Below are 21,519 nucleotides of genomic sequence, written 5' to 3'. Positions count from 1 at the left end.
AATATCATTGCCAATAAATATTGAATTTGATGCAACTCTCCTTAGAATGCCCATGTATGTGATGGTAAACATACAAATATATAAGCTCGTGTAGTACAAGCTTAGACATGCCTATTTGCTCAATCGAGCTAAATTAATAAGCTCATGGTGTAAAATTTGTTCTAATACAAAATTGGGAGTCTCTTCCAATGTGGTGAATTCTCTCTACTAATAAAATATATGTATTGAAACTCATCTTCCTAGAATGTAGATCTCATACTGGTGGAGCTTAATATCATAGTAAAGATAGCCAAATCCTTATATGAAGTGATATAAATGTGAGGTAAGGATTAAAACCTTGTAAATACATGACCACTCAAGGTTGTTGAAAATAATTTAGAAAAACAACTTATTATAATAAAAATAGGTGAATCATATAACTTGGAAAGTCCTTAGATGGACTAATGGATCACCTTTATCATCATACTTTGCCAAACAAGGTGCCACAAATACATTCAATGAAGGGTAACTCAATATGTCATAAATTAAAGGGTGATGCCATAACTTAATACTGTCATCTTTCTAGTCAAACAATTTTCTCATAAGCATCAACTTACATTTCTAGGTAGTTATTCTCTTAACAAGGGAGCTCACATAAGGCAAAATATAATTATCAACATGTTTTGTATCCATATGCATATAGATGGAGTGGGAGAGGATGAGAAATACGTATCATCAAGAAGTGACATATTATCCTCACATATACAAAGTAGAACTATAAAATATCCTCATGTATAACTAAGCAATGTGTTTGTAGACACTTAAATTTGGTTAATCGATTTAATCAAATTTATTTCCCTTAGCCATTTAATTAATTAATTTTTTTAATTAATTAGCCCATTCCTTGAATTAATTAATTTAATTAATTAATTCTCCCCTTCCAATCCCTTTGAATTAATTAATCCCCCTTTCATCCTATCCTATTAATTAACTCCTAATTAATTAATCCCCCTTTCATTCTATTCCCATTAATTAATTAATTAATTAATGCTCCCTTTCCAATCCCCTTTAATTAATTTACCCTAAATTAATTAATTACCCTCTCCCCATTTAAATAATTATTTAATTATTTAAATTAGTCACATGTCTCCTACATTCTAACCAAATTTTCTCCCTAACCTCCTTCCAATCCTATCTTAACCAACCCTATCCTTCCAACCCACTTCCCCAGCCTAGTCAACCCTCCAACTAACCTTGTCCCATCCCTTCTAACCTCCCACACATGTGTGCACATCCTAACCAATTCCTTATTTTGGGGAAAATATCCTATTTTGGGTGGTCTTTTCCAAAATAGACATGTATCCTTAGAGACACATGTCACTCTTCCTATTTTGGGTGGCCTTGCCCAAAATAGACCTGTCCTTAAGGACACATGTTACTCTTCCTATTTTTGGGTGGTTTTGCCCAAAATAGATATGTGTCGCAACCTGACTTTACTTGGAACTACGCCTGCATCTGCGTCATGCATTCAAGGCTTGGCACGAGAATGCAGGGGTTGTAGCCTCTGACGTGGGGGAAAGCAGGTGGCCTCCTCCACGTAGGTAAGTTTATCTTGTTTCTTGGGTGTCATTTTTTATTTTTCGAGTCTGCTTTTTTCGCTTGTCCTTCCCCGCCGTCGCCTGCGCTCCTCTCTGCGTGTGTGGGTTAATGAGCATTTATGGAGGGCCCATCCAGAGGCGTCTCCAAAATGAACGACAGATCAGGAGCCGAAGATGTGAAAAAGAAAATGTTCAAAGAAGTCATTGATCAACCTTTTGACGCCATCGCAAAGGGTGCTAGGTTTGTTTCAGTAGCTAATGGCGGCCCTCATGGAGAACGTAAGGACCCTAACTCTATCTTGGGCTCCATCTCCATCATTCCGAATGAGTTAATGTGTAATGAAATATGTCTTGAAAAGAATAGATTAAAAGATACTGCTATTTTCTTTGTTGTTGTTGATGTTGATAAATGTTCAGCCCAGAAATTTCTTGATGATTGGTTTAGAAATGTGTGGAATATCAAATTAGGTTATCATGTTTCATTTTGTTGATTAATTCAAAAAGGATTATTCATAGTTTTTTTCAAGGATCATAAGGCTCAATTGGAAGTCATTAGTAAACAATACTGGACGGTGGGTAAATGTACCTTTCGTGCCCTAGGGTGGTCTCCTGAAGCGGTCAATGAAGAAATTTTGGCACTTTTCGTACCCTAGGTGGCTTCTGGTTAAGAATGTCCCTCCGCTGCTATGGAGATTCATACCCCAAATGCTTTATCCTATTGGCAAGAATATCCAGTTGGATAATTCGGCCTCCCTTATACCTCACTTGGATGCTAGGGTTCTGGTTTCGATCAACCCTGGCTATGACCTACGCAATTTGCTAAACATTGTTTTGGGGGATGAAACTGTGTCTTGCCCCATTGAAATTCTCATAGGAATTAATGCGTGCTTCATCTGCAAAAAAGAGGGACATTTTTAGAAGAATTGCCCCATTATTAATTGACATAAAGGAATGGAGAAGGCTTGTAATGGTGCTAACGACCCTCCACCAGTCCATAGAAACCAAGTGCCGCTCATGGATAAAATTGACTCACTTAGTAAAAAGATTAATAGAGCTATGAATGGAGAGATTAATATGTCTCCTGAATCTGACAAAAATGAAAATATTGGGAACTCCAATGATGTCCCCCCTTCCCATTCTGCAATTTTGGAAGCCCTGAAACATATGGGTGAAGATCAGTAGGATGGTTGGAAAAAATCCTAGGAAAAGGAGAAGGAAGAACGCCCAACAATTGGCTCTGTAGAAAATTAGAGTGACTAACCCTAATAACTTTAAACATAGAGAGGATAAAACCTCTGTGGTGAACAACCTGGCCTCGCCTATGGAAGATGACGTGCAGGAAATCCCCCCAGAAAGGAGATTCTCGAACACGAACGCAAACTCCACCCATGGTAGATTCGTAGCTAAGAATTTCGAAGAGAGGGACGGTGTCAGCAGTGAGTTAGGTAAGGGAGGGAGCCCTAGTGGGACATCGAGCTTAAAGGCTACTCATAAGAACTCTACATATATGGATGTTTTCTATGAGCTTGCCTTAACCTATGTCCCTGATAATGCGATAAGAGCCCCCTCTCTTACAAAATCCACTCTTGAAATGGTCATCTCCCTTCCTCCTAAGAAGTTTGTTCAAATTGAGGATAACTGTGTGATTAATGTCCTTGTTGTTGACCCTAATAGTTGTGATGCTAGTATTAGTAAGCCTTTAGCTCTTGAGGATGAGACACTAGGCAACTGTAATAGTTTGAAGGCACTCAGACCTTGTTCTGAGAGTGGAGAGGCCCCCAGTCAGCCTGATCTCAATAATGATCTAGATTTCAAGGATGACTCAAAATGATGAATACACCGCCGAAGATGGGGAGTGGATGACTGATAGTGAGAACATTGAGGTTATACCCAAAAGAAGAAGAGGTAGACCATTGGGCTCCAAGAATGAGGGTTCAACCAATAGAAGGAAAATTGAAGAAAAGAAAGACCTTCCCAGGTGTTTCAACAGTTTTAAGACTACTAAAGAGTAACAAGCTCTCATTTAGTTATGATGAAGTGCATCTCATGGATTATTAGAGGTCCTGAGTCACCAGACATGAAACATATAGTTAGGAAGTTTGTTAACCAACACAAGGATGCAGATGTCGTCATGTTACACAAATTAAAAGCAGTCAAGTTTACCTTGGAGGTCAATCTAGAATTCATCTGGAAATACTCTATTAAGATTTGTTTAGACCATGATAAAGGAAGAGGGGGAGTTGGGCTTCTCATCAACTCCAAATGGAAAGATCACATTGTTAACCAAGGATGCTCATCATGTAACAAAGTGGTGTGGGCCTCACTAGACATTAACAAGACTGTCATTGGCGTGTTCTCAATATATGTTGCCAATGACTATAGGGAAAAGACCGAATTATGGGATTGGATTGCCTCCCTCCCTAATATTTTGTGGGTTATTGGAGGAGACTTCAACATGATTGAAAGTCATGAGGATAAAAGTGGTGGTGTAACTATGGAATGGAAAGGAGTCGAGAAACTTCATTGGGAAAGAATGAAGAATTGTAGGAAACTCTTTGACCCCCTACTTGGTAACAAGAAGAATGTGAAAGGCATTTGGTACACTTGGTGCAATTACCAGAGAGGAAAACATAGAATCTACTGTAGACTAGATAGGTTTTATGTTGATAGAGAACAATTCTCTTTTACGCCTAATAATCAGGGTAATGTTGTGACAGTATGGCCGGTTTCACTCTCGAACCATCACCCTGTGGTTTCCCTAATTAGGTTCAGAGACACTCCAACAAAGACAGGGAATGAAGGAGATAAATTCATCCTCAACACCCATCTCCTTAAGGATCCGGATGTGTTGGTCGCCATAAAAATTATTAGATTACTCAACAAAGGAAATAAGGAATTGAAATCTCATGTAAACAGATGGAACCAAAATGTTAAGAGTTGGCAGACCCTTATATAGACTATTGGGTATAAAAAAGCTAAAGATTATAGATCGTTGGAGAAAACACTTACTGATGAAATGTACCAATGCGAAGTAGAGGTCCAAAACAACCCGAGTAAAGTGGAATTATCTGACAAAGTTGCTTAGGCTAGGGATGGTCTGAGGAAACATCAACAGGTTAAGATTAGAGGTGCAATGATCAAGGCTCGAAGTTAGTGGATGCAATTCGGTGACAAAGGGTCTAAGTTCTTTTTCAATATGCTTAAACAGAAACAAGCTAGAGAAAAGATTGTTAGGATATGGGTAGACAACAAAGAGGTAGTGGATATAGAAGAAATTAAAGAGGCCTTTTGCCTTTTCTACAAAGGACTCTTCTCCTTAGAAGATTCCCTTAAGTCCCAGGAAGCCAGAAAGAAATGCACGACAATTATTTCCAGTAGGATTACTGAGGAGGACTCACAAGCATTGAGGGAAACTATCTCTGTGGGCAAGCTGAAAAATGCCATTAGAAACCTAAACAATGACAAGACTCCGGGCCCAGATGGACTGCCTGATGAGTTTTATTAAGCTCTGGAGGAGTGGATTTGCCAAGACCTCCATGAACTATATTCTGAGGCCTATGAGAGTGGTTCTCTAGGAGAATTTAGCAATAAAGGGACTATTAAGCTATTACCCCAAAAAGGGGACAAATCACTCATAAAAAATTGGAGACCCATTACTCTCCTCAACGTGTCCTATAAAATTCTGGCCAAGGCTCTTGCACTCAGGTTAGAGAATGTACTGCCCAAATTCATCTGTCCCACACAAACAAGGTTCATAAAAGGAAGATTCATCCTGGAAAATCTAATTACCAGTTGGGAGGCGATGGACTGGGCAAATGTATCAGGACAGAATGTGGCCATGTTTCTTTTAGATTTTGAGAAGGCCTATGATAGGGGTGAATGGGAGTTTATTTTGATGATGCTAGAAGCCTTTGGATTTCCTGTGGAATTCTGCAAATGGGTGAAGTTTCTCCTTAAAGATGTGTCTGCATGGGTATAGATTAATGGATCTCTCACTCAGGTAATTAAACTTGGTAGGTCTATTAGACAGGGATGCCCTCTTGCCCCTGCGCTTTTTGTTATTGCTTATGATGCCCTATATTATATATTAAGAGACTACACCATATCCCCTAAAATAGGAGGTATTATGCTTCCTGATGGGTCTGAACTGATTAATACCCAATTTGCTAATGACATTGCACTTTTTGTTGAACTTACCAAGCAAAACATGGAAGCCCTGGAGTGCAAAATTAAGTTCTTAGGTGAGATTTCAGGGGCAAAAATCTACCCCACTTGGGTGGAAAGATGAGCCTCCGGAATGGTTACACCAGTTTGGAATCCAATTGGGGGGGGGGCTAACAAGATTGTCAGATACTTGGGGATACCCTTCACCATCCCCCCCTCTCTCAAGGAGATGTGGATATGGGTTAGAGGCAAAATTGACAAGAAGCTCAATAAATGGAATAATAGGTATCTTTCGCTTGCTGGTAGAGTGCAAGTTTGTCAAAAAATTCTATCCTCATACAACATTTACTATTCCTCTGTTTGGATGTTCTCCAACTATCAAATCCTAGAAATACAAAAAACTATAAGGAATTTCCTATGGTCTAACGGGAAAGGAAATAAGAAGATACACTCTGTTAAGTGGGGGTGGTGCCACATAGAGAAGAGTCTAGGAGTGCTCGGGTTAAAAGACCTGAGAATACAAGGGGTTGCTCTTGCTGCAAAATGGATCTTCCAGGAATTTGATGGCAGTGAACCATGGAAAATTCTAGTCAAAAACAACATCATGAGAGTTGTTCCTAAGAAGGCTAAATCCTGGAAATCTTTACCCTTTTGTGACCTAGTGGCTAGAGGATTTGCAGTCTCAGTGCAAGGTTCAAGTGTCTTTAAGTCTATTTGGAAAGCATGGGAAAGTATAAGACCTTATATCACAAATAGTAGGGCCAACAACAATGACCACATCCACGGGGAAAGGTTTATCTGGTGGAACCTTCTCCATTCTTCTAAACCTCTCGCGCTTACTCAAGGGTGCTTTGCTAAGTCCTGTGCCATTAAAGACATTCGTTGCTTTAAAGACATTATTGAGAATGATAGGCTTATTAGCTGGGATACCCTTAGAGTTAGGTATGATCTGCAGAATTCCCAAAAGAGAACCTACAATATGGTGAAACATGCCTATACAGATCTGCATTTGCCTAAAAATTGCAAGATAATTAATGAAAGATGTATTGATCTTATGTGGAATAATAATATTTCTGTGTCCAATATCAAAGCTATTAATGTTTATAATACCCTCTCGTATGACGAATCTATTATAATGTATGCCAACACTTTGTGGTATGCAGACCTCTCTGTGAAACAATGGTAGAAGATTTTCTCACGACTATGGAGCAACCCTATTACTCCCAAGAAAAAATGTTTTAAATGGTTGATGATTATTAATAGGCTGCCATTCAGAAAATATCATAATAATAGTGATATCTGCAACGTGTGTAGAGTACTTGAGTCTATTAGGCACATTTTCTTTGAGTGTAATATTGCTAGAGAAATTTGGTTGTTGTTTGGTATCTCTATTCCTAATCAAATTCTTATTCTAGATGTTCTTACGGGGTATATTAAGGGCTTGAAAAAGGATACTAACCTATTTTGGCATATTTTATCCACTGAAATTTTATGGTATATATGGAAAATTAGAAATGAAGATAAGTTCCAAGGTAAAGCTAGGGCCCTTACTGAGTCATTTCGTGGACTCACTCTTCATCGCATTTTTTTGTAGGTATCTGTTACAATGAACATTGAGAAGAACAAATTCCTTAGATTCCTTAAAGACGGACAAGCCAAGATGTTCGTACATGAGTTGGAGAATGGGTACAAGTGGAGGCAGGTCGCAGGGGAACACCAGTCTGTTGATTTAGCATTAGAGAGCCTTGAGTTAGAGATTGGGAAAACTAGAGACCCAGTGAAGGAACACATTATGATGCTTAGTCAATTACTTAAGGGTAAGCAAGCCGTGTGGGTGGAAGGCCCTCTGGGGTGGACAACCTGGATGGAGGCCTTTCAGGACCACGAGCAGATGTGATCTGGCTTCTCCAGTCCAGTAGCTCACCCATGTGATCTGGATATTACATACTACATATATATGCATAGTCTTGTATAGTTTTGTTTATGGACTTCTATAGTTTTTTTGATCAACGATCCATATGTACACACAGTTGCAATCAGTAAGATACTGGTAATGACAATTTTTTGTATCAGTTAACTCCTTATATGCAATATAAAAATAAAATAAAAAATAGACATGTGTCCTCATTGACACATGTCAAATTCCTTTTCCATCTAGTTGAGCCACTTGTCCTTTTTTGGAGGACAAGTGTCTCCTCTTCACCTCCCCTTCCCTTCCTCATCTTGCCTATTTAATCCCCCTCATTTTCGACCAAATCATTTGGACCTTTTTTTAATCATACCGTCATAATGCCGAAATAATCTCTCTCTGATCCATCTTCATTCCATGCACTGTTACTCTACAGAAATCACCACTCAACCCATATCCATTATCATTTTTATCAAATCCATTTATCATTGCATCAATATCATGGAGCAATACCGAACATCCGAAGACGTCATTGATTATACATAAAAATCGAGGAACTATCAAATCTAAGCGAGATTTTGGTTTGCATTTGCTATTTCATTTGAATTTCATTTTCATTTTATCGTTTTAATCTTGAGGTGTATGATGTCTTGTGCTTGTTTCGTTAATTAGCTTTCTTTCTAGCCCTTAGTTTAGCACACACAGTTTTCATCACACCGTGTTTGTTCAATAAAAGGTATAAAAGAATGTACTTCAAAATCACTCAAGAATACATAATATGAAAGTGCAAAAGATCCACACGAGGTCTCCATCAAAAGAGACATATCATTGCGAAGCATAATTTTTTTTATGAGATCTATTAAAGAACGGTGAATAGAATAAATTAATAATTAAGTGATAAATTAGTTATTAGCTTAGATAAATGAGTTAGGATTGAAAACACTAAATGCTAATTTCATTATATATGGAAGCTAGGGAAAATGACATGGATGATGGTAAAAATGTATTTTTCCATGATGTGTGATTATGTTTACTTCGAGGTCAGGAGAAAGTGAAATAAATCCTGAAATGTATTGTTTTATTTTTGATCAATAAAATATTTTTTTAATATTAAGATGAAATCTATTTTTGAAACAATTTGACATGCAAATGACGGATAAATGCATGAAATATGTCACGTTTCAGTTTTTGTGGAGGTCTAATTTTATTACTCCAAATAAAATAGAACCCTCACCACTTGTCTCCAACTAGATTCACAACTTTTTGCATGAGGAATTTAGTGAATTTGTATTCTTGATATTTAGCATTTTAGGAAAATATTTATTTTACAATGATTCTTTTCTATTATAAGATATCTCTCAACATATTTTACATATATTTTTTTAATATAAATATACTAATATAAAAGTATATATATAAATTCAATAACATTGGTATGTAATTTTCCTATTGTAACTAATATTAGAAAGAAGTTTTGTGAAGGATGCAAGGTATTAAAAACTACATTTCATGCAATGAAGATGGTGAAATCCGCATGGCATTTATTGTGGCCCACGTGGATATTAACTTTTTAGCTACTTAAATTCTACCCCCACCTTCTCATCATTACCCTTTTAGTATGTCTTTTTGAAAAACACAGTATAATTTTCTTCTGTTGAAAAAATCCAAAATCCAAAATTATGAATAAAAAAACCGGAAACTATTTGTATACCTTAAAACAAAGAAATACAAGGTTAAATTGATGTCTACATGTCGACAATATCTATAAGCGGCTTCAGAGAAGTATTTTTAGTTTTCTAATTTTTCATAATCAATTAAATTGTATTTCTGACCGATAGATCAAACATACTCGAAAACAGAAGAGGCGTATTTAAGATCGGGTAGAAGCATTTCGAATGCTTTTGGTCTCATGGAGGAAATGACGAGGAAGGATGAAGCATTTCTTCAATTTGTTAATCTGATAAAACAAGCACATTAAAACCGCTTGTCTATTCATTTGTATTTTGAATCAGTGAAAGCCAAATCAAATCTGTAATTTTTGTTTGCCTTGTACAGAGATTGGATCATGCAACCCGGATCCAATTCACCTTGCAGTAAAATACATTGAATAAGGTCCATCTGAATTGAAAGGGGCGGTTGACGCAGAGGAGCATGGCAGCTGATAAAGTCGACTGGGATGTGAGTCATTCAGCTCCATTTATTATCTATTTCCTGGTCATTAATTTATTATTTTGTTAAATTGCACGTCTTAGCTTTCTTTCCGCTGACTAAGTTTTCGATCGTATCACATTAATCGATCCGTTATAGTGTTTTATGACTGGAACGAGCATAAGGCGTGTAAATATTTCGCTTCAAAGCCTTCTGACTTTAGAACATGCCAGCTTAAGACTATCATAACTCAGATAAGATAGCTTGCCTAGCTGATCGATTGAAACACTGAAACGCCGACTATTGTTAAATAAAATTCTAGAATTGGCAAAGTGTCTTGGAAATTTCAATGAGATATCCCTCTATTAGCTTAACATGTCGAAACATGTAGTAGTTAAGGAAAAGAGAGGTCCTTTTCATTCTCTGTGATGCCTTCCGCTATGGGCACTTAATTGTGTTTAGACTACAGGGAGGTATTACGCATGTGAGACATGTGAGACTATACTGAATCCCTGACCGTGCTTGAACTATGGGGTATGCTTACCTTGCAACTCCACTAATTCAAATCAACTCCACAATTAAAAGAGAGGTCTTTCAATATCAGGCCCATTCGGGTATTCTAGCAAACGTTTTGTATGGTAGAGCTCTTTATTTGTCAACATTTGCATTGATCACCAAACCATTTAAAATTTATCTTTTATTTCTCTATCCTTTTTAAATTCTTTCCGAGGTCAATTTATATTGATTACTAGGCACAAGGATTGAATTAGAGCATTAACTATTGCATTTTGCCATGATAATCCAGGGCTGGATCATAATAGTAGCCAACCTACTTTTAGTTGCTGGTGATAATCAGCCATGGATTATGAATTTGATGAGTTCAGTGCTATGTATAAGATGCTTTTTAATTTATCGTTTTGCGAATAATTTACAGTCAACGAGAGTAAAAGATTTACCAGCAAATATTATTCTCACCTGTATGATGGTCTTTGAGCCCATCATAAGACACCTTACTTCAAGTTGCCAAGTTAGAGCCAAATCTGAGTTAACTATGATTATAGTATATAGTACATACATATGTAAAAGTTTTCATCAAAAGTTTACCTTTTAAAAATCCTGAGAGTCGCCTGGCTAGCTTTAGGACTCCTTTGTAACTTGTGAGGTTGTATTGTAAGGACATCTGCATATGCTTGAATATGGCTGGACTTCTTGCTGGCAAACACCTGATAAGAACCAAAAATGAAGTTAGTATATCCATCAGAACATTTTATGGCTTATGACACTTTCACGAAGTTTATAAAACTTGTTTGAACTTTATGGTGAATTTATACAGCTGGTTGTATGGAAATAATATTCAGTACTAGTGTGCCAAATGGCTTATTGCTCCACTGTTATCAGTATTTGGCTTACCATAAGTAACAGAGGAAGTCCTTCAAGTAAGACATAATGCCACTGTTTGTTGTTTAGGAAATTGGACAGGATGAACATATATGCAATCACATTGCTTCAATTCTGGCGTTTCCTTTTTATTGCACATATGACAAACATGAGGAAAAAACTTGATAAGAGGCAAAATGCACAATATGGAGCAAGAATATATAAATATATGGTGGATCAGTAAAACGAAGATGTAGGGGTCTGCTCCCTATCTATTAAAATAATCAGAAAATACATTTTCAGAGATGTCTCATTCAATTGGAGACATTCTAAAGTTGAAGGCTTTAACTATCCTCCTATTACATACTTTAGTTACATTTTTTGGTTACAATTCCTATATTTACTCTATGATCTCTAGTTATTCATTGCTGCTGGTGGAACCGTTGCTTGTTACAGGCATTGGAGACTACTCATAGCCACCCCATGTGGGGACTTGTGCTGGCAAAAAATGTACAGCTCTAGCAACCTGTTTAGCCCATTCACATTCGTCTTCAGCAGTGAACATTCCAGATCTGCTTAAAAGCTCTGGGGGAAGTCACTTGCCAAAACTTCTCTGATCTTTTTTGAGTACTCTTGGAATAATATGGCAGCCCAAGCTGGGTAGACTTCCAAGATCCGCTTCATATGCCTCTCTGTCATAGTTATCTATGAGAGACTGAACATTCACAGTAAGCCTTTCCAAGTATGTTTGGCAAGCCCTTTGACAGTTCCTTTATCCTGAAGGAGGTTCATGATATTTTAAAGGAATGTATATGCCACTTCATCGAGTTATCCGTCTGTATTCTGGTCAAGTAAATAATAACCAACAATTGTTCAAAGTACTCTCTCCATAGTATTGGAATCAGTACGAAAAATTAACTTCCAATCTTCTTTGTCAAACCTGCCAGTATTCCTATTCTCCAAGTTACCTTCAAGAATATGAATCCTCTTATTCATTGTGCCTTTTTGTTAAATTTTTAGTCTAAACACTGTTGGTTTGAGTATCAGTCTCTCAGGCTATTCTATATAATCTAAATGACTGTGAACCTAACTGTTGCTACACATGCGGATGGGATCATGCCCACTGCACTTCTGATGCCACCTCTTTCATTGCTTTCATTTCAAACCAAATCAAATATCTTCCTTCAGTGATCAAGATTTTTTACCATACACCATCGAGGCATCATTCAAGCCCTGCCATTTCACCAGTTTCAAATCTATCTGTTCTTTTTCAGGATAAAGGTGATGCCTTTTGATCGTTCCCAGCCTGCCCTTGCCCATCCTTTCCCAAAGAAGTTGGAAGCATATTGATTCTTTGTCAAAAATATTGATTAGATTAAATTGCACTCCAAATGAAAGTCAGAATATTGATTATGCAGACTTCTTGGTTATCAATCATGTAATTTGCCAGAAAAACAGCTCCTGTTTATTTCTCTGTATGGATATTGTACCTTTTAAGCTTCAAAAGGGTCAAGCAAATTCTGGGCTTTGTAAAGGATACTGGCTGATTTTCAATTGGGAGAATTTCTTTTTCTTACTGCATCAGTGATGATCATAGAATCTCCTTCCACCTGCACATTATGCATGCTGTTAATTTTACATACATGTTGTTCAGTACCAGTAATTGTGCCTCCACTTTGTTATTTGTGCCCTATTTAAATTTCTTTCAGGCAGCACATATCATTTTTCTGTTGTGATCGTGGGCAACACATCCTGCGCCTAAATTGCTTGTATTGCCTCTAGCTGCTTTGTCAAAGTTCATCTTTACCCATCCATTCAGAGTGGGCTGCCACTTAATACAAGATCTTGGGTAGATGGTACAATTAATTTCGGTTGCCCCATAAATAAGGGGGAGATCCAAGCTCTCCATCTTAACAATGTTTCTCTATCCCAAGAGGAGAAGGCATTCCCTTTTGTGGATTTGATTCTGAATTCTAGATCGTATCACTTCTGCAATAGTAGTTTCAAGTTTGATAAGAAATGAGGTTTTGTTCATTGCCTTATCTAAAAATATCATCTGGTTTCTTTCTTTCCATACTTCCCAAATAAATAGTGAGGGGATAACTGTACATAAACAAGAAAATATTGACCCCTTCTAAATAGATGGCCATTATTTGGAAAGATGCATGAGATCATCAGCTAATGCATTCAAGCACTTAGGCCTTGCACACAGCCATTGCCAACATTAGGTGGTAAAGGGGCAATCAATAAAAGATGATTATTAGTCTCTTCTGGCCTTCTCCAAAGAACACACTTGAATGGACCATTGAAGCCGAAATGATTGAGTCTATCTGCTGTAAGTGTTTTTTATGAAGAGCAGTCCAAGCAAAGGTGCTTTCCTTCAGTAGAGAATACTTGCTCCAATATATATTCATTGACCCTTCCTTTCTCATGTGGTGTTTGAGCTACCTTATAACCTAGCTTCATTATCTAATATCCTGACTTTGAACTCTATTTAATGATGTCAGCGGACTCCTTGATGAAGACTTTCCTCAAGGAAAGTTCAACCTTAAGGTATGCTTTTGAATTTCAGGGGTTTCCTCTTCTTTGATGTCTTTCCAAGCCCACACTTCCAATCCATTGCATGACATTTTGCACAAATAATCTCCCACCTTTACACTGGAGATTGCTGAAGGATAAGTTGCCGGTTCCGGTTTGGTCTCGGGTTCGGGTTTGAGATTTTGCAATTTTTTTTTGGGGTTTTGGGTTCGTTAGTACAAAAACATATAAAAATAAAAAATATATACATATATGCAGCAGTAGTTAAGTAAAAAATACACCACTATGCTAATAGTCAAATAACGTAGCAAAATACACTATCATATATTAAAGTTTTAGTTCAAATAACATAGCAAAACAGTAAATACACTACCATATTAATGTTTTAGTTAATGTCAAGCTACAACAATCAGCCATCACTGATCATATATCATATGGGTCATCAAAAATATCATCATCATCCTCCATATGCCGTGGTAGATTAGAAGAACCACAAATAGTGCCACTGGTAGTAGCACTGGCACTAGCATTGGCAGCGGTACTAGCATAGTCAATCTCATGATCACTAGGTAGCTCATGGTCATCAATGTCATCAACTCCAAGTGCATCAAGGTGGGCAATTGAATCATCCAACTCGGCATGCTCTGGATCAATATCCCATTGCTTTGTTTCCCCTTCTTTGTAGGCATTTTCTTTGTGTGTGATGAGCCGCAAGTTTGGATGTACAAAGATCAAGTCCTCTGCCTTTTTGGAGTGTAGTCTATTGCATTTTATTGAGTGGGTGGAGTATGTGCTCCAATTCCTCTTGGATGAAGATGAACTAGCAACCTATTAGGATTTTGAAATTAGAGAGTTAAGAGTTATAAATTAAAATCTAAAATATAAACAAGATAGAAGATTTCTTTTAAACTTTGATGGCAAAAGGTTGTAGGTGCTGGTATGCTTCTCCATGGAAGTACCACTAAGTATGAGCAAGAACCTTATTCTTGTCCCAAAGAGCTTCAAGACCACAATCATTTGTGCTTGAAAAACTCATGAATTCAGTCCTCACCTTGGGTCGTAGGTCTTGGGGAAAGAGTCTACGAATGGCTGCCTTGTACCCTCAAGCAACTTTAGGATCTCTATATGGGGTAACTCTTGTGGCACTCTCTTGCAAAGATCGGAAAATCGCCAAGGACTCGCCAAACTCGGCGAGTCCGAGTACGATTCATGCCCCCTGAGTCTGGCGAGCTCAGACTCAGACTCGTTCGAGTCCAGGGGGCGAACTCACCAGACTTGCTGAGTTGGCGAGTTTGGCATAAACTCGCCAAACTCGGTGAGTCTTGTGCCTGGGACTCGACCGGCGCAAGGCCCAAAAAAGACCAAAAAAATGCATTTTTTAAAGTTTAAAAAAAATGAATAATCTCGTCTTTGTTCACTACAACCTCCGCTTGAGAATGAGAAAAATTAGGGTTACAACATGTCAACCAATAGAAAAATAACACCTGATGCCTTTACTAAATAATAAAAGTCTTTTTGGCCTCGTGGGGTGCTGCCCCTCGACCCTACCTTGTATCGCGACAGGGAGCGCGCAAGGGGCGCAGCCCCTTGACCCCACCTTGGTGGCGCTGCCCCCAAATCCCCGTTGAAAAATATGGGGGGAAACTGCATCAATAGAAGTAGGGAAATTTAACCTCCGAGTCTAACACTGATTGGATCGACTAGGTAGATATAGAGGCTGAGACTGTAGCCATGGCAGAGGAGTGGAGAGCACGAGTAGAGACAGGAGATTCAGAGGTAAATAGTGACATAGATGTTCTTGATGTTGGTGAGCATGGCATGGTGTCACGGGGAGTGACTATGGTTGTCGAATCATCCAGGACCTACCTCAAATGCCTTCGCAGGGGGCCGGGGCCGGGGCCAGGGCCGAAGGGTGCAGGCTCCTCTGAGCCATAGGCTTGTAGTTGTATTTACCTTTGGTATTTGTATGGAACATTTGATGATGATCATATGATAACATGGATTTTTTATTCCATGAGTTTTGTAATATTGTATACATTTGACAATATTTATAAATCTATGTTTGTTATTTCCTTCACCTACAATTTGCGTTTATGCTTCTGTGATTGATGTATACTTGTGTATGTAATCAAATGAGCCAATTTTGATGATGTTATTGTGTCTTTAAGGTGTATTCAATAAAGGGTGCATGAAACAAATTTTAAATCTTTAAAAATTTCTAAATTTCTTGAGTTTTTCACTTTCCTGAGTCCAGCCGAGTTTGACTCCGAGTCCCGAGTCCCGAGTCCCGAGTCCCGAGTCCGAGTCCGAGTCCGAGTCCGAGTCCGAGTTCGAGTCCGAGCCGAGTCCGAGTCCCTTTTCTTTGCTCTCTTGAAGAAGACTATAATACCTCAGATACAATGCAAAGGCAAGGAAATGCAATGGAGTGGTCATTTTGTTTCATCTCTCCAAAGTGATTTGTTGTATTTGTTTGAATTTTTTTTCTTCTGAATCTTTCTCTTTTGCATTTATGACAACTTTCATCTTCTCAATCATTGGGTTGATGCCATCATGTACCTCACCCAAACAAGGCCTATCCATGTCAGTGTAACAAATCATGTTCAATATAGGGTCATTGAACTTTAAGAGGTACTGAACACGATCCCACCAAGAGTCATCTAGTATCATTCTCCTAATGTTTGCTACCCTTGTAGTGCTAGATTGCTTCCATATGCTCCAATTAGGGCTGATTACCATGCTAGCGAGTGGCGTACGAACCTTCAAAAGCTGTCTCAACACAAGTGTGTTGGAAGTAAAATGGGTCTCAGCAACCTATTTCAAAATTAAAATAAGAAAAAATTAAAGTTAAAAGGTTTACTAAACATTTTTCCTTATTTAATTAAATTTAAAATTAACTTACCTTCAACAGCTCTAATCTTGAGAATTGTCTAAATATGCCTTGTGACATATGGTGGTTAGTGATAAACATTTGGATCTTCTCAGCCTCAATATACACCTCTTTGATCCAATCAAAAAATGTGTTGATACCGCTCCTCAACCAATAACCTAGTTGCCTTACAATTTTTGGCATTCTCTATTACCACTTGAACAACATTTTGAGGGCCAACTTCCTCAATGACTTGGAAAAGAATATTAGCAAGTAATGGACCGTCCTTCACATGCCCTTCACAATCCATTGCTCTCAAAAACATTGTCCCTTTAGGGGACACTACAACAACATTTATCAATGGGCTATTTCTTGCATCTTTCCATCCATTAGATACGATGGACACCCCTGTTTCAATCCATGAATCCTTGATGGCCAACAAGGAAGTATGCTGTAACAACCAAAAAATAGGAATGGAAAATTTCATTAACTTTTAATTATTCCATTGAGTGGAAATTCAATTCATTCATGTTCAGCTGAAATTGAAACAGTTAATAACTAAGTTTAACTTCAACTAACTAACCATTTCAACAGAAAGGAAAAATAACTAACATCTAATCAACTTTATATTTTTAAGAAAACAAAGAGAAGGGTTAAGAGTTTACAGAAAAACGAACTTTCCTAAGAATAGTTGTTTAACTTATTACAATTGGGAGAGGGAGAGCATCATCAAGGGCTTTTTTGCCCAACCACGGACATAAGCCCCCCTGCCACGTCCTACTGGAAGGGCCCGACCCTTCACAAGGGTAGCAGATAGAGGATTGAACAATTGCCATTGAGTCTCTGAGCCTGGTGTTTAGAATCTACACTGATTAACCGGTCATACACCATAGGTACCCCCTAACTTGCATGACACTGGCTAGTGGTGTATCTGACTCTTGGGAATTGACAGACGCATGCTGATTGCAGCGCCACCTTGTCCAAGGTTTCATAATAAGCATGTAGGAGTGCAGTCAATGTCCACCACCCTTACATAAATTTGAAATATGTCTTTTGATCAGTTGCATGGCAGTAAATTTGAAATGGACTTTGTTGGCTTTTTTCGTAAAGAATTCTGCAAATATGCCATTAGCTAACTGAAAGTGACTAACTTCATTAGAGTGCCTTGAGAGCCAAAATCTGTGTTCGATCTTCAATCTCTTTACAGTAAACTGGAACAAATCTAACTGATGAGAGGAATTTGAAGGACATAGCTTGGATTACACAAATTTCTCTGAGAACTCTATTCAAACTTTAAACTTTTTTATTCATTCACATAACAAAAAAAATGGTATCAATTTTCAATACAAATGAAGACAAGTGGGTTGGCGGCATGTCTTGTGAGCAAAAATTGCAGGTTTATGACCACAAATTTTATTCACATGATAATCATTAATTCATAAAGCTGATTAGGAATTATAATATAGTATATTATTTATAATATAGTTTCGAGGTTGGTTTATTTTATTAAATAATTCATTGAGATGTTAATGGGATGAGATTTAAATAAACATATCTAATCGTATTTGTTAGTGGTTATTCTATCGTAGTAAATTGTATGTGCTGGCTAGAATAGGATGAGAAAGTTGGGGGATTTGAGCATGAAAATAGGGTGTGTGCTCAGAAACAATAGGAACTCAACAGCCCATCAATCTTGTATATACATCTGTCATTTAATTAATAATATTATCTTAATACTTGTATAAATAAATTGCTTTATCACAGTTACCATCCAAAAGCCTCTTGTACATCAAATCTGCAATTATGAATATTAACAAAGTCCCCAAAAAGTACTGGTAAGTGGAGAAAGTAACATTAACTTCAAAACAAATACTCTTGTGAGTGTTGATAAAGATAGCAAAGAAGCATAATCTTTGATGAAATGAAACAGATCAAGCCACTGCAGATCATAATTCTCCCATGGGAGGAAGCTCATCATCTCACTTCTTCATACCACCCTAGCTTGTTTCTGGTGGTTCTTGTGGTGGGAAATTAACTTTGCAACTGTTCTTGCTCTCTGGCTGTGGCTGCTCTTCTTCACTGAAGTGCATGATCTAATCATACTTGGCCTGGCATTTACTAATTTTTATTTCTGCTGAGGTGATTCAGACATACTGCAGAGAACCATCATGTCACATAGACTAATGTTTGGGTGGTGCAGCCATAGCTGAATCAGTTAATGTGTAGTGAAGATAAGTGCTGTTGACCATAGGCATGAATCTTATGGAAGTTTCTGGATTCTCGTAATACTTTAACTAGGATTTCAAATGCATCCTTTCAGGTTCATACAGCCTCTTTGTCTGCATAGGCTTTATCAACTAACTTTCTTGATGAGTCTGGTTTGTAATGGTGGCTTCCTAACATGCAGTCTATGCAGTCTTAGGGATATCCTTGGGAGTGTAGCATATCAGTTTTTGATGAACCAGTCTTGGGGATATCCTTGGGGGTGTATCATATCAGTTTTTGATGAGAAATAGAAGAAAAGAAAGCCAATAACCCCATGAAGACAAAGCTAATGTTGATCTTTTCACAGTGTCTTATAGAATGCTATGTTTTCCAGATCAGTTTCTCTAGAGAGTCCCACATTATTTTGTAGAAGTCATCCTGCATGATCCAACCAAGCATCATATTGTCCAGAGATGGTAACCTATAAATCCATATTTCTATATATTCTATTGAGCCATCGTATAATCTCTCAAATGCAAAGCTTTAGTCGATAATAAAGTGTTTTTTAAGGATAATCGAGTATCATTTCTAAAAACTTTATGGGAAATAAATATTTACATGACAATCTATTTGTATATTATATGAGAATGATTCATGCAGCTTTCAGAGAGATTCTATTTCTGAATTTATGATTTTTGTTTTTTTTTAATATATTTTTAGGAATCTTATAAGAAATTAAGATGTGCCATGTTTAAAACTGCATATACCTTAAGTATAATTTTTTCTGGACATTTCTTAGTCATTTGAATACTTATGTCTCACTTGTAGTCCCCAGTGGTTCTAAATTTTTTATTATTGTGTTTGCAGCACATAAAATCAGAACTAGCGACAATAGATGATGGATGGAAGGTGGCACGATTTGATTCTTTGCCATATGTCGTTCATATATTAACGTCCAAGGATAGTGAAGGGGAGATTGAGGCCTTGAAGGAGCGGAGTGATATCATTGAGGATGTTGTTGATGAAGTCGTCCATGGTTATCACAATGGCTTTAACAAAGCGATCCATAACTATTCTCAGGTTTGCTTTTTCTCTTGATGTTGTGCAGACATTTACTACTTGATACAGATGAACATAGTGAACTCTTCTCAAATGGATATGTGGATAAGGCTTATTGATTTCAGCTTCAGGAAGTTACTTCTTAGTTGGTTAATTCAAAAAAATTCTTACAAAGATTTCCTTGTAAAATGTTCTAGTCCAGATCAGATTGGGATTTCTGGAACAAATTGGTTGTAGAGTCCTGGTATAGGCAAAGTATTTCCATCTTGAGATATATGATACTGTCGATGGGAGGACCATATAACTTTATTTATCAACAGATACTCTCAAATTTGGTTTCACTCCTTTTTCAGTTCTCCATATTTATTTGTGAAGAATGCAATGCTTTTCTTCTGGATTGGATGCTTATGCAAAAAACAAATTAAATGGGTGCATATCACATTTTGCACAGAATCCAGTGAAGGGTACTTTTAAGTGTATTGATGTTTTCTGTGTTTTATATTCAACAGTTGTATTCTTCAACTAGTGGGTAGTTAGCATTAAATCTTCTCTATAGATGCTTTCAGCTTCAATTCTTTCCATATTGGAATTCAATTTTCTTTCAGCTTCAACTTTTTCTGTATTGGAATACAAGCTGCATTTAACTATTTCCTGCAATGGATATGGTACTTTCCCCCTATTGTGCATGAATCATTTGGTTGTTATGATTTATGGAGATTCACATTAGCAATGCATATCCAATTGCAAAGTGGAAGATTGGCTCTTACAAGCTATTTGTATTGAGAATGAATCATGGATTCAAAGTGAATTGAGAAACAATCATTGAGACAAAACCAGAAAACAGTGAAAAGATAGGGGTTTTTGATCCTTGCCAGCTTGGAGAAAAAGAACAGAGAGGGTTATCACTTATATTGATATGAGGAGAATCTTGATGATCTGATAAAATGTCATTTGGCAATTCTGAGGGTCTTATACCTCTGCCCATTTGTCTGCAGCAAAATAGGATACACTATTGCTTAGCTTTATTGTGCAGCTGCTGCTGCTGCTGCAGGTTATTATCTTTTGGTAGGTCATCCTATATATAGAATAGTTGTGACTTGTGCATGCTTCAGTTTATGTGTAATGCATCAATCTCTCCTCAGTTTTTTATTTGTCTGTTTTGATCAGTTGCAAAATAATTTCCTACCATTGTGTAACATCACTGTAAACACTAATTAATATATTTGGTGCTTTTCAAATATGTTTCATAGAAAATGGATGATGCCATGAATTTCAAACTTTTGTTTAAGGTTTTTTTTATATATAAATGTAATTATCATGAAATGATTACTATAGGATTGTGCTTACCATAACATACCAATGTTATGCTCTTAGTTAATTAATCAGGACACATTCATGTCCATAGGGTAGAATGGGCCCTTTTTCCATTTTTACTTAAGATTCCATTTGTATCTGCGTAATGCCTGTTATTGATCATTGCTCAAAAATGATGTTTTTTGACTTTCTACCTTTACATGCTTACCAGAGTATCTTATCCTTTTGAAAGCTGAAAGCCTGAAACAATAATAATATGTAACTTTTGATATCTTTTCCTTATATTCTGCCTATTTTGACACTGGCAGCTTCTTGAGTGCATAGTCTGTTCCTTAGGTTTTCATTCTTTTTCTTTGTAAAGT

The 21,519-nt window shown here is 37.2% G+C and overlaps 1 protein-coding gene across 1 annotated transcript in view; it reads left to right on the top strand.

Annotated features, from left to right (window-relative positions):
- Positions 1–9,387: 9,387 nt before the first annotated feature.
- Positions 9,388–21,519, top strand: part of LOC131065853 (exocyst complex component SEC8) — a 246,086-nt gene continuing 233,954 nt past the window's right edge. Inside the window, exons 1-2 of the mRNA XM_058000496.2 lie at positions 9,388–9,828; positions 19,652–19,864. Of these exons, the coding sequence (XP_057856479.2) occupies positions 9,802–9,828; positions 19,652–19,864 (240 nt within the window). The 5' untranslated portion in view covers positions 9,388–9,801. The remainder of the gene's footprint in view (positions 9,829–19,651; positions 19,865–21,519) is intronic.

This window comes from Cryptomeria japonica, chromosome 6 (genome assembly GCF_030272615.1).
Source record: "Cryptomeria japonica chromosome 6, Sugi_1.0, whole genome shotgun sequence".
NCBI lineage: Eukaryota > Viridiplantae > Streptophyta > Pinopsida > Cupressales > Cupressaceae > Cryptomeria > Cryptomeria japonica.
Note: the sequence above shows the minus strand (reverse complement) of the source record. Positions and strands in the feature narration are given on the sequence as shown.